Raw genomic sequence first — 13,410 nt, forward strand, 5'->3', positions numbered from 1 at the left:
GCGTGGCAGCCACATGTGGTTGCTGAAGTGTGATGAGACAAAGTCAAGGTGTGCGTGTGTGTAGAGTACATGTCCCCTGAAGTCTCATATGTGCAGTGGTGGGTTGTTCCGTGGAGGGGCTTTTGGAAGGTGATTGGATTGTGCACATGCCACACTCATCAGTGGATCCGTGTGTGGTGAGCAGGTGGGGCCTGGCTGGAGGAGCTGGGCCCTGGGAAGCGGGCCTCTGCACAGCGCCTCTCCCCACCTGGTGCCTCCCTGCTCGCTCCCTCTGCATCCTGGCTGTGGGGGGTGGGGCAGCTTCGCTCCACCACAACCTCCCACTGGGATGTTTCCGCCTGGAATGAGTAACCATGGACTGACTCCTCCTGAGCTGAGAATCAAATTAAACTCTTTCTTCTGGGTGTGGCGGGCACATGCCTATAATCCCAGCACTTTAGAGGCTAAGGCAGGAGGATCATTGCAAGTTTGAGACCAGCCTGTACTACAAAGTGAGCTCAAGGCCAGCCTAAACTGCATAGGGAGATCCTCTCTCCAAAAAGGACTCCCATAATATTTTGGAAGAAATGGGTTAAGTAAAAAATACTATTGAAAGTAATTTTATCTCGTATTGGCTTTGCTGCTTGGCCACTAGAACAGCTTCAGTGACATCTGTGGCCTACAGGAGACCCCACTAGACAGGACAGCTGCAGAGCGCGTGGAGAAGGCAGCACAGGGGAGGGAACTGCGGACGTGGGTGGGGCGGTGGCAGGGGAGCCTTTGGGAGGCTTCTCCAAGGAGCGATGTCTGAACGTGGTGTCAAAGATATAGTTAAACTTGGTTTCTCTCACATGGTTTCTCTTACATGAGAAAGCCAAAACATAAATAAATTAAAGCACAACACGCAAGCTACTAGGAACCAGGGAGACAGACCTTGTGCAAAGGGGAAGGGGACCCAGAGGTGGGGGGGGGAACAAGAGTTCAGATGCGCGCATGCGCCAACTCCTCATGACGAATGTATTACATACGGCAAACGTGTACTAATAAAAATTAAACATTTTAGAAAAGGCCAGGAATGGGGAGCTGGGCCCTGGGCTGGGAGGGAGGAGTGGGAAGGCATTGCCTCCAGGGACACAGGCCATGCCTGGAAGCTGGGGGTAGCACAGCCTGCTCGAGCTGCCGGAGCAGCAAGTGCAGCGCCATGCTTAAGAGAGTGGATACTGCCACAGGGGAGCCCCAGGGACTGCGGGGTGTTCCTGGGGTGAGAGCGGGGAGCAGGGGAGCGTACCTGGAGGTCCAGCAATCCTGTGAGGAGGACCTTCCCTGCATGGACTGCATTGTTCAGCAGGTCCTCGCGTTTGATGATGTTGATGACCTCAGCCAGCAGTAAGTTCTTAGACGGGTCTCCCAGCCAGGTGTTGAAGATCCGATAGGGCTGGAACAGGCAGATGGAGGACCGGCTCACGTACTGCCCGCTCTGAAGTGGACCCCCTTCCTCTCTCTTGGAAACCAGAGAAACTAACCAAGGATCATCTACTGAGGGCTAGAAATGCCACGTAAATTATCTCTGATTTTGTCCAAGACAACCCAGTGAGTAAATGCTGCTGCAGGAAGGCAAATCACCACAGGGCTCTGGGAAAGCATGGCAACTGGCGCTTGAACTATAGTCATGCGTGGCCTAATGACAGGGCTGTGTTCTGAGAGATCCGTTGCTAGGCAATGTCACCCTGCAAACGTCGTAGCATGGACACACACAGCCTACAACGGCTAAGGTGCACCAGGCGACATCGTCTCATGGAGCCACCATGCCACACGCAGTCCTCTGGACTGCAGCTTCGCTCCTCAGCACAGAGCTGCCCCATCATACTCATCAAATAGAGCAGGAAGCTGAGGCTTAGAAAGGCTAAAATACTGCCCACAGAAAACATGGCTCCTAGGGGAGGAGTTGGGCTTGGATTGCTTGGACTTCGACTCTCAAATGAATTATCTACCTATCCATGAGTTACTCAGGGTGGTATTGTCACCAAGGGAAGCACATGTCCCAACCTCCGTTATAGGGAGACTCGACCATGTGACTAGGAATTAGTTAAATGTTAGGAAAGAGCATTGGTGGGGTTTTGGGAAGGCTGTTAAAGACACAGATTCACCTCGTCTTTCCCATCTTTTCCTTACGACTACCTAGACCTGAGTTGTAAAGGCAGCCATTCCAGCAGCCACTGTGGGCCATGAGGCAACCCTGAAGGTAGAAACTACAAGGGCTGATCGATATATGTTTTTAATGTTTAACTTTTAAAAATGCATTACAGTGAAAGACACCTTGCCAGGACTTCTCTCAAAGTACTCCCTTCATTTCTAGTGCACGTATGCCACTGGCATTGCTGCTTCCTGAAGCAGTTTTGGAAGTCTTTTGTGACTATTTTTATTATAACTATTATTTTATGTATTTGGTACAGGGTCTCAATACAGACTTTGTAGTGACCCTCCTGTTTTCAGCCTCCTCAGCGCTGGGATTACAGATGCACACCACCATGGCCGGTCTCCGTAGCTGGCTCAGTGCATCCAGGGGTGGGGCCGGAGTGGCATGTGGTGCCAAGGAGCGAAGCCTCGGCCCTGTGCTAGCCTAAGCAGGCACTTAGTCCGCTGAGCTATCTCGCCAGCCCTGTGACTGTGTTTATAAGGTACAATAAACCCCCAGTGAATGCTGCTGCCAGGTGTCATCCAGTAGAGAGGCAGGCTTGTGCAAGCACCACCGTGTGTCTTCCCCTTTCTCACCGGACCTAGCACCATGCACCTTCTGGTGCTTCCTAAAGTTAAACTGATTATGAAAGGAGAAGATTTTGAAGTGATTCAGGACACTACGACAACCATAAGATCACAACTGAGGACACTCACAAAAGAGGACTTCCAGAACTGTTTCAGAAATGGCAAGGACAATGGGATAAGTGTGTTCAAAGTGAGGGGGAGTGTTTCGAGGGGGGCTAATGGCAAAATATCTATTCCTGTAATAGATATTTAAAAATTTAAACATTCATCTCTATGCTGGTGACTCCTTATACATGTAGGAATGATGGAAGGAAGGACTCTAGGCCCTCTGTGTGTGTGTGTGTGTGTGTGTGTGTGTGTGTCTGTGTGTACATAAATGAAGATCTTCATGTACACAAGCAGCACAGTGTAGTAGCTAAGAACATGGGCTCTTGGTTTTCATTTTTGGCTTTATCAATTACAGGCTGTTTGGTCTTGGACAACTTACTTAACTACTCCGTGCCAGATTGCCCATTAGTAAAATGGAAAAAAAATAACACCTCATTGGTTAGATTGCCATGAAGGTTAAAAGATGATGAGACATGCAAAGGCACAGGGCAAATGCTGGGTCTGCAGGAGCAACCATTAACATTGTTGTACACAGAGAATGAACCCATGAGAAGAGTGACTGTGGGCAGCTAGGAAGATGGATTTGAGTGATCTGTGATCGTAGGCATTAATTAAACTGGTAAAGACCGAGCTGTGTTAGGCGCCTGCCGGTTCTTCTTACTGGGGAAAGGGCAGGGAGCAAGGGACACTCTCCAATGGCAGTGCCACTCACGGTGGTGGGCCGGAACTCCTCCTTGTGGAAGAAGCCCCCGGTCATCATCTTCTTGCTGAAGGTCATCACATCAGCCGGGTCGTCCAAGCCCCAGTGCTCGTGCGCCCAGAACCTGCCTGTGCAACCCCCACCTGTCTGGACCTCATCCACCAGGAAGGCGCAGCCGTGCTAATGGAGAAGAGATGGAAGAGACAGAGAAACACTGTCGGGGCCCAGCGACCATAGCCCCACTGCTGCCAACCCCAAGCTCGAAGTCCAGCTTCATCCTCCCTGTCTGAAAGCTGTGTTCTTAGATTATGCAAGACAAAAAAAAAAAAAAAAAAAGGCACTTAAAGTAGAGCAGTTCCCACCAGAGCTGCCTCTGAATGTGTCCTGAAACTGCTGAGCTGAAACGGAACTGCGTCTCTAAGACTCCCAGCACCGGTGCACAGCTTGGCAACCCGGGTTCCTACGGCCTGGCTCAACCTCCTCAGAAGGAAATGAGTCCAGCCCTGAAGAGGGTCCTTCATTTCCTCATCTTTAGCAGCCATGTGCTGTGTCTCACTGGGCTTTCAGTAACTCGTGTCCTGCAACTTCTGCTGGTGAGCCTGCTGGCTTAATGAGTTGGTTAAATATACATCCAACCCATATAAAGAGGCCAGCTGAGACCTTCCCAAGAGGCTCTTAATTGAGAAAGTTCCAAATTAAGATAGGCAGCTTAGAAGTTGGTTTATAAGAAGTTGGCTTTTTGTTTGTTTGTTTGCAGTACTGGGGATTAAACCAGGGACTTTGCATTGAGCTCCCCCCATCTCGTTTGCTTGCTTGCTTGTTTTGATACAGAGTCTTACTAAATCACCGAGTTGCCTTAACTATGCTGGGACTTGCTGTCCTCCTGTCTCAGCCTCCCAGAGTGCTGGGGTTATAGGTGTGCACCACCACACCCACCTGCTATAGGAGTTTATTTCACTTATTTATTTATTTTTATTTTTTTGCAGAACCGGGGATTGAACTCAGGTCATTGATCTTGCCAGGGAAGCACTTATTCTACTGAGCCATCTCTCTGCCCCAGGAGTTTAAAAATGAGTCACAGGGGCCGGTGAGGTAGCTCAGCAGACTAAGTGCCTGCTTTGGCAAGCACAGGGACCAGGGTTTTATCCTGGGCATCACATGCCATGCTGGCCCTGCCCCTGGGTACACCAAGCCGACCACCGAGACTGGGCATGATGGTGCACACCTGTAATCCCAATGCTGGGGAGGCTCAAAACAGGAGGATCAGTACAAGTTCAAACTGCATAGTGAGACCCTGTGTCAAGTGCATTAAAAAAAAATCACAGAAATCTCCCCTACCCCAGCTTTCCCACCCATGGAACCCATATCCTCTGTATATCTAGATGTTTGCATGGACCCCAAAGCAGAAGCAAGGCTAATGTCCAACCCAGAAAGTCCTGTGCCCCATCCAGCCTTGCCCCATCCTCTGACCTTCCTGGCAATGTCTCTCAGCTTCCGGAAGAAGTCATCTGAGGCATGGTTGTCTCCACCCTCGGACTGGATGGGCTCCACGATGATTCCAGCCACGGTCTTCTTCTTTTTCCGGTATTTTACAATCAGATCTTCCACCTGGATCCCAAAGGGACATAATAAAGGCTCACAGAGGCTCCTGAGTAGAGGCTGTGGGTGGGTATCTGGGGGTCCACACTTTCCTTGAAGCTACGTTTAAACTATATGTGTTGTAGCAGTTCCTATGGTTAGTGTGGCTCCTATTAGGAGCCCACATGTGGCAGGGGCGTGTCCTCCTTGAGACTGGTGCTACCAGGAAGCTAGTCACTGCCTTGCAGAGCCTCACTGTCCTGGTCAGTGGGGTGGGAACCCTGAAAGGCGCAGGAGCAGACTACCTTTCACTATTGTACTGTCAATGCTGCTCTTGGTCTTCTGTTAGCAAGACAGTCCTTTGGGCAGAGTTCGAGGTAAATATTTTATTTTTTATTCAGTTATTTTTTTGGTGGTACCGGGGATTGAGCTCAGGACCTTGTGCTTGCCAGGCAAACACTTATAATTTCCCTGGCCCACTGAGGGAAATATTTTAGAAACTGCTGTAGAGCTTGTCTGCAGTGAGACTAATCCCATCTGTGGTCGTGTGGAGTGGGACTAGGAGACGGGGTGGGAGGATCTGTCAGACTGGCTCAGAGCTGGTAAGATACCCCAGCTTGGGTGATGGTGTATTAACTTATCAAAATCTGTGGAGTAAAGTAGTCCTTAACTTACAAGTTCCCTTCTGGGAGAATTATAAATTGGATTTGTTGGTAAGCTGACAAAGTGAGTCTTATACAACATACCTAGGAAAGTTCACTCCTTGAATGGCTGTCAGGGAATTGCCGTAGACACTTAACAGGGGTGCATTTTCTTTTTTTCTTTTTTTTTTTTTGTGGAACCGGGGATTGAACTCAGGCCCTTGTGCTTGCCTGGGAAGTGCTTATTCCACTGAGCCATCTCCCCGGCCCAGGGGTGCATTTTCTGTTTCATAAATTATACATGAATGAAACTGACCAAAAAAATGTAGCTGGATGCGGGTTACTGTTAAACTGGAGTCCTAATGAAATATATAAAAAACACCCTGTTTAAAGGGTGGTGTTTCTTTTATTTTTAAAGTGGTGGTATTTCTTAAACTTTGGTTCTAAGGTGGGTAGGTAATAATTATGACACTATACTAATAGTTTAATCAATAAATTTGAGAAACCCTAAGCCACACAGACTAACAAGATCTTTTTTTAAAAAAATTTTATTTATTTATGTGTGTGTGCGTGTGTGTGGTCAGCTCAGCCCACCAGGGGGCGGGGCTGGCTGGCATGTGGTGCTGGGGGATTGAACCGTGGTCCCTGTGCTTTGCTGAGCTTGTTCTAAGTAGGTGCTTTAGACCACTGAGCCATCTCACTAGCCCCACAAGTGAGATCTTGATTGTGCAGAACATACTTGGAACATGCTTGTGATCCAGGCCTCGGCCTCCACCGGTTACCCCAGGGAAACGCTGAGGTGCTTTTCCTTGCTTTGCCATCCCACCTACAAGTCACCCACAGTCATCACTCCATGGTTATTTGTCCTCCCCACTACTCTGCACTCTCCCCCTCAGGAGCACGTGGCGTGTAGTGGGTCTAAAGGGTACGCTAGCATGAACCGTACACAGCAGTTTACAAACACTTCACATTAAAAAATAAAACAGCTCATTAGTAATTTTAAAATATTAATTACATGTGGTTATAATATTTGGGATATATTAGGTTCAATAAAATGCAGTTTAAGGGACAGCCAGATAGCTCAGTGGACTGAAGCACCTGCTTAGGCGGGCACAGGGTCTGGGGTTCAATCCCTGGTTGTTGTGCTCGCCCTGTCCCCGGGGTGCATTGAGACACGAATGAGACTGGGCATGGTGGTACGTGCCTGTAATCCCAGCCCTTGGGAGGCTGAAAACAGAAGGATCACTATGAGTCCGAATCTGTATAGTGAGACCCTATAGACCCCTTACTAAATATATTTTTAAAAAATGCAGTTTAAATTAGTGTTATTTTTTTTTTCTTTTTGCAGTACTGTGGATGAACCCAGGGTTTTCACATTGAGCTATATCCACAGCCCTTTTTTATTTAGTATATTGACAGAGGGTCTTGCTAAGTAACCAAGTTGTCCAGGCTGGGCTTGAACTTTTGATTCCCCTGCCTCAGCCTCCCAGAGTGCCGGGGTTACAGGTGTGTGCTACAATGTTTTGCTATACTCCTTTTTCCTTCCTTCCTTCCTTCCTTCCTTCCTTCCTTCCTTCCTTCCTTCCTTCCTTCCTTCTTTCCTCCCTCCCTCCCTCCCTCCCTTCTTTCTTTCTTTCCTTCGTTTTTTGTCTTTTTGAGACAGGGTCTCATTATGCAGTTTAGGCTGGTCTTGAGCTCAGTTTGTAGCCCAGGCTGGTCTTGAATTTGCAACGATCCTCCTGCCTCAGCCTCCTGAATGCTGGGATTACAGGTGTGTGCCACCACGCCTGGCTGCATACTCTTTCAATGAATCCATTTCCCTTTATTTTGGAATCACTGGAGCTTGACCTCAAAGACATGTAAATTATAGAGAAACTGGTGCCAGAGTATTAAAACTATGTCACTAGCTCTCCCTCAGGCACAGGTCCCTACCTCCTCCCCAGGACCCCATATACAGCCTCATCTGTTCTCCTCTGGGCTCAGGCTCTGGCTGGTGAGGGCAGGAGTACGAAGGGAAGTGAGGAGGCCAGTTACCTCCTCTAGGCAGCGGGCCTCCTCCTGCTGGTTGTCCTTCTCAAACTCCTCAAGAGGGTACTTCAGCCGAGGGAATGGTGCAATGGGCCAGTCGAAGGAAGGGATGTCGATCTTGTGAATTGCTTTGGAGTGTGTGGCCGCTAAGCAACCTAAATCCAGTAAGAGAAAAGCAGATGCTTGGCCTGGGTGGTCTCTGGAGAGGACACGATGGGCATTTTAGCCACAGGCACGCAATGCACAGGGGGGCCTGTTGCTTGCAGGTTCCCAGTTCTTGCATCCCCCTGGAGCTGAAGCAGAACCCATGAACTGCTGTACGTGTGAGTGTGCGTACGTGTGTGTGCACGCGCGTGCATGCGCGCGCGCACACACTTTGTAACTCATCACAGGTCATGCACCCGCTGTGAAGATGAGAGGTGAGGGTTTGAATTCTGGCTCTGCCACAGAAAAGCCTTGTAAAGTTCCTCCCCAGGCTGACCCTCAAGCTCCCCATCTGCAAAGCTAGGGAAGTAGTCCCCTGGTGCAGTGTGGAATCAGGGGGACAATCTGTGTAAAGCTCAGTGCCAGGCCCAGGCAGGTGTCACTACTGTTTCTGGTGTTATTGCTCTCAGTGCCATCTGAACATGCTGGCTCCTCCTTACCCATGGTCCTGCCGTGGAAAGCACCCATAAAGGAGAGGATGCTGTAGTCAGGGCATCCGGGGGCCTAGAACCGAGAGATATGAGCGTCAGTCACCACTGGGAGGACTGGGGATGGCAAGCCACCCTGTGAACCAGAAGACCGAGGAAGTCTATGAGAATGCTTCCTAGGCACAAGTTGCAATCTGCATCCCCTGATGTCTACACCAGCCACAGATACTTTGTTTTGGTCACACACTTACATTTTAAAAGTGTCAAATTTAAAACAAAGGCATTGCATGTAAATATGGGAGCTTCTGGCTTCCCACAGGTTCTGCCCCGCGTGGGCCATGGTTCTGCAAGGCAGCAGCAGGTGGCCTGGCGTTCACATGTAGGGTGACTCCTCTTGGCTGGGCCTCTGTGTGTTTGACGCCTGCTCTGCAGCCTCTCCCAGAGCTCACACTGAAGCCGCAGGGTGACTCTGGTGTCCACAGCTCACAGGTGGTGCCATCCTCGCAGGTGTGCACATGCTTCCAGGTGTCCTGAGGCAGGGTCTCAGCTGGGCATCTTACAGCAGATGCTTGCGGCCTTTGGAAGAAGTCTGCCGAGCCAGGTGGCAGGGAGGGGAGGATATGCCTTTCCTTTTCCTTGGCTCTGGAGGGGCATGTGCCCAGCGCACAGGCCTCTAGCCCCTTCCCATCCACGCAAATGGCACAGCTGTCCCCCCGCCCCCGTACTGTTTCCTGACCCTCTGCCAGCAAGGTAATCCGGAAGCACTTTCAGCTCACTCAGGAGGAACTGTTGGGGGAGTCTCAAGGCCCCTCAGGCCAGGCTCTGGGAGGCTGATGGTCTGGGAGGTGACAGGACAGTTTTAGCCTGGCTTATCTCCACCAATACCTGAGACCTCTAAGGAAAACTTCAAGACTTGAAGACCTCCTCTCACGAGTTCCAGAATACCCTCTTGTCCACATCCCCACATACCTTTGCAGTAGTGGGGATGGATCCCAGGGCCTGCGCATGCTAGACAAGTACTCCACAACTGAACTAAAGCCCCCACTCGCATCACTTCTCTGTCTCTGTCTCTGTCTCTGCCTCTGTCTCTCCCTCCCTCCCACACACATTTGGGTATTACAAGATCATCGGTAAGCACAGAACTGGTATTAAAATCCACACGGGGAACTCGGAAACCTCTTTCACGGTCAGCAGCTCTCCAGAGACCTCAGCTCAGATGCTGCGGCATTGTTGCTCCTGTTTTTCCCTGCTTGTCAGGCCTCTCCTCTTGGTTCCTTCTCCTCTTGGGCAAGCCTGTTTGCCCTCAAGGCCTCAGCCAGTGTCTTCTTGGCTTTCTTTACAAATCTGTCTCTGGATGTCTGTAAAAGTTGAAAAGCTCCTGGGAGCATCTCTTTCCAAGCTGGAGACAGGCCGGACCTGTGTGCAAACTACACCAATTTGGCCAAGGGATCCTCTTGGATTTCCTCAATTCATTATTTTAAAGGGATTTGTAAAATCCAGTTGGCTTAAAGTTCTCTTCCCTGCCGTGGGGCTGGAGTGCCTGCAGCCTCCAGCCTGCACTGAGTTGCTGGCCTCTTCCTGCTTCTCCTCCTGTGGACCACACCTGACCTCTCTGCCAGGAGGGGTGTTGCTCTGGTCACTGCCCTCAGGAGGTTGGCTGCAGCTGCTCAGGCTCATGGGAGTGCAGAGCCACACCAGCTCGCCACTTCCCATGGGGCATGGACTCAGCATTTCTCCTGTAAATCCATTTTTCTTTTGAACTTCCCCATGAAAGCCTGGCTTGGAAATGAGCTTGCTGCTGGCTCTACCACCATCACTACTGCATTTGTCTTGCTGGTTCTATTGCTGAGAGGCAGACAGGCTATGGCTTGCTAGAAAAACTTTTTTTTTTTTAAGAAAAACTTCTTAAAAACCTTTGATGCAGGGTCTTGTTACACAGTTTGGACTCCTAGTCATCCCTGTCTCAGCCTCCCTAGTGCTAGGAGTACAGGTATGCACCACCACACCTGGTTCTAGGGCCAGCACAGCATGCAGTACTGGGGATTGAACTCAGGACCTTGCACTTGCCAGGCAGGCACTTATGCAGCTGAGCTATATCCGGGGCCCTTGTATCTTCATTATAGTTGCAACACAGATCTCTATCATCATGCACTTTTGGATACAGGCACTAAAATGAGGAATTAGATCTACATTTTCTGGGTTATTGGAATAGAGAGAGAGAGGTATGGCTATATTTGCAAGCAGGAAGTGTGGTTAGGGGGAAAAAAGTGGACTTTAAGGATGCATAAGAAAAACCAAACCAAAACCACCAGATTTGCCACCCAGGGCCATACCATTGTAAAGGTGTTAGGAGGACGGCTTCCAGTATTTACTATATGACTACTTACAGGGTTGAGGCACAGTATCCATCCAATTTACATCCCACCGCTTTCACCAAATTATAGCATGAGTGTCTGGGCCAAGATAAACCTTTGGCTGTTATTTTGGCTGAATGTTATTGCGCGTGTAAGCGATGGATAATCAGGTGCAGCGGGCCTTGATATTCCTGTGTGTTTCTTTTTTTTCTTAAAATTGCAGACACTTGGGCCTGAAGTTCCGTGGGATTCCCATGCATAAAGAAGACAAGCCTGTTCTGGTTGAGCTGAGTGGGAGCCTCTGACCCTATCCCCTCCGTTTCCCAGCAGTGCTCACCAGTCACCTTTGAGCCCCAGCAATGGTCTCCTTGGTGTCTTTGGGGACTGCCAGGGTTTCATTTGGAATTCCTACACTTCATTCATCTTTCCCCATTCCTGGAAGGAGGTATAGATGGTTTCCAATGTTTTCTCTGGTTATTATTATTAAAAAACAAATGAGATGAAGTCTCATGTGTACATCTTAGCTGATTCGCCTTGTTCTATACAATACATCTGAGCTGTGAACCTTCACAGGTATGCTGTGTGAGACTCACTCCGTTGGATTTACAAGCATTCTCCCAGAACAGAGCCCCTTTGTAAGCCTGGGACTTACTATAGGCCTCATTAATACCCTCTTCAAGCCTGTCAAATTCAGGCCTTTGTCCTGGGAAATTGCTTAAGGCTGGTCATGAAGTGCCCCCCTCATCCCCAGCCCTCAGGGGCCAAATTGTTTAAGGACCTTTCCTAACCGAAAACTTGTGTCAGTCAGCCATCAGCTGCTGGAGGGTGCCTCGCAGCTCCCCCACAAATGAACAAGGCAAGAGACCCAGCTCCACCTACCTGGTTAATCATGCAGGTCTCCAGCTCTTCTTTTGAGAATCCTCTTTGCCCTCTTTCCTTGCTCTGGAAAGACAGAACAGAACAATTCCTCAGAGGCTGGAGATGGATGGGACGTAAGCTCTCTACGCAAGTCTGGTTTAGTGGAGACAGTTAGTACTTTCTCAGGAGCTGATCCCACGCACTGATCCTGAGGTGTCTGCATTGAAGCGTAAAACTGTTCACTGTGTTTTCAACAACAAAACAACAGTGGTGACAATTAGATGAACGACGCACTGCATTGCAATGCATTAAGACTCTATCAGGAACAAACGAAGCTCTGTGGAGATGGTACTTGCTGATAGATTCTGGCCCTAGTATAAATTGCTAAAATTATTATGGTAGTCATCTAATATGGCCAATGCCCTTAAAACAAAAGCGCATCTTCCCCAGACCACCTACCCCTTCTTCTCCAACTCAGCCCAAGATACAGTTTCCTTCCACCCTTCCCACAGCCTCAGGGAAGACCCCCCCCCAGTCAGCTCCCTTAGGTATATCTAAACATCCCCTCCAAACTCCACCCCTGGCAAAGGCCATATAAGTCTCAGCCTCCCTTTGTTCCAACTGAGAGAATTCCCATCTTCCCCACATTCTTTCTGTGTCTTCAAAGAAAATAAAGCCCCTTTCTCTTTTTCTTTTTCTTCCTGTTTTTCTGCTGCCCTGTGCACCTGAAGAAACCTATCACTTGCTATGCTGGTAAGTACACTGGATAAGCTTGGTGTCACAGCCTTATGTGACCCTTTGTACCATATACTACATTAGGATGCTGGGGAAACTGCAGCTAGGCTCTCTTTGGACTTGACCCCGGCCACTAAGTCTAACCCTCCAGCTGTCAGGGTGAACTGTCAGACGGTGACACTTGCAGCCAAATGAGGGTGCGTGTGTCTATACCCCAAGCCTTACCCGGTACCACATGAAGATGGTCTTGAATGCATTTTCATTTGAGCAGGAGCCACAGGCCATGGTGACAAGCTGGGACATCCCTTTGGGAGCCACCTGCCGAGATGAAGCCAGGAGTGAGCCCAAGCCCAGCTGACCCCCACGTTCCCTGCCTGGAGCTGTGTTCTCAGGGTCCTCCCACCTCCCTTACCTGGAAGCCATTCAAGGGCGGGAAGGAAACAGAGAAATCTGGGAAGCAGCCAGATGTGTGGATGGACGTAGGCCTATCTAGGGCTGGAAGAGCAGCCTAGGAGGGCCCTGAAGCCAGCAGAGAGGAAAGAGAGGCACAAAAAGCCACCTCCATGCCTCTGGATGCAGCTGCTACTCCTAAGATACCCATTCCTATTTTGCAAGTAGGAAACTGAGATTCCCAGTGACTTTAAGCCTTGTTACGGCTAAAGCTGAAAAGTTGTAGGGAATGAGTAATTGATGCAGCATTGCTCTCATGGGACAAATATTAATTTTCCCTGGGTTCCCTCTGTCCACACAAAATTCCCTTCTTTTCTACAAGAGGAAAATTAAACATATTCTTCATGAAAGAATAAATCCAACTGTGGAAGGCTGAGGCTAGAGGACTGTAAATTCAAGCCCAGGCTTAGTGACTCAGTGAGACCCTGTCCCCCCCAACGCCTCTCCTTCCCGCCACACACACACACACACACACACACACACACACAAAAGGCCTGGGGATGTAGGTCAGTGTGAAGGCCCTGGGTTCAATCTTCAGTCAAAAAAATATAGTTAAGGGGCCAGGGAGATAGCTCAGTAGAATA

General features: G+C 49.4%; 1 protein-coding gene across 2 annotated transcripts in view; it reads right to left on the reverse strand.

Moving 5' to 3' along the window:
- Window positions 1–13,410, reverse strand: part of Abat (4-aminobutyrate aminotransferase) — a 102,106-nt gene that overhangs the window by 9,416 nt on the left and 79,280 nt on the right. Inside the window, exons 8-14 of one of the 2 annotated variants that reach the window (XM_004627775.3) lie at window positions 12,602–12,694; window positions 11,663–11,725; window positions 8,442–8,505; window positions 7,804–7,952; window positions 5,021–5,158; window positions 3,563–3,730; window positions 1,268–1,414 (exon numbers count right to left, since the gene is read on the reverse strand). In XM_004627775.3, coding sequence (XP_004627832.1) covers window positions 1,268–1,414; window positions 3,563–3,730; window positions 5,021–5,158; window positions 7,804–7,952; window positions 8,442–8,505; window positions 11,663–11,725; window positions 12,602–12,694 — 822 coding nt within the window. The remainder of the gene's footprint in view (window positions 1–1,267; window positions 1,415–3,562; window positions 3,731–5,020; window positions 5,159–7,803; window positions 7,953–8,441; window positions 8,506–11,662; window positions 11,726–12,601; window positions 12,695–13,410) is intronic. The other variant, XM_004627776.2, reaches the window with a different exon arrangement.

This window comes from Octodon degus, unplaced genomic scaffold, assembly GCF_000260255.1.
Source record: "Octodon degus isolate 3935 unplaced genomic scaffold, OctDeg1.0 scaffold00021, whole genome shotgun sequence".
NCBI classification, from domain to species: domain Eukaryota; kingdom Metazoa; phylum Chordata; class Mammalia; order Rodentia; family Octodontidae; genus Octodon; species Octodon degus.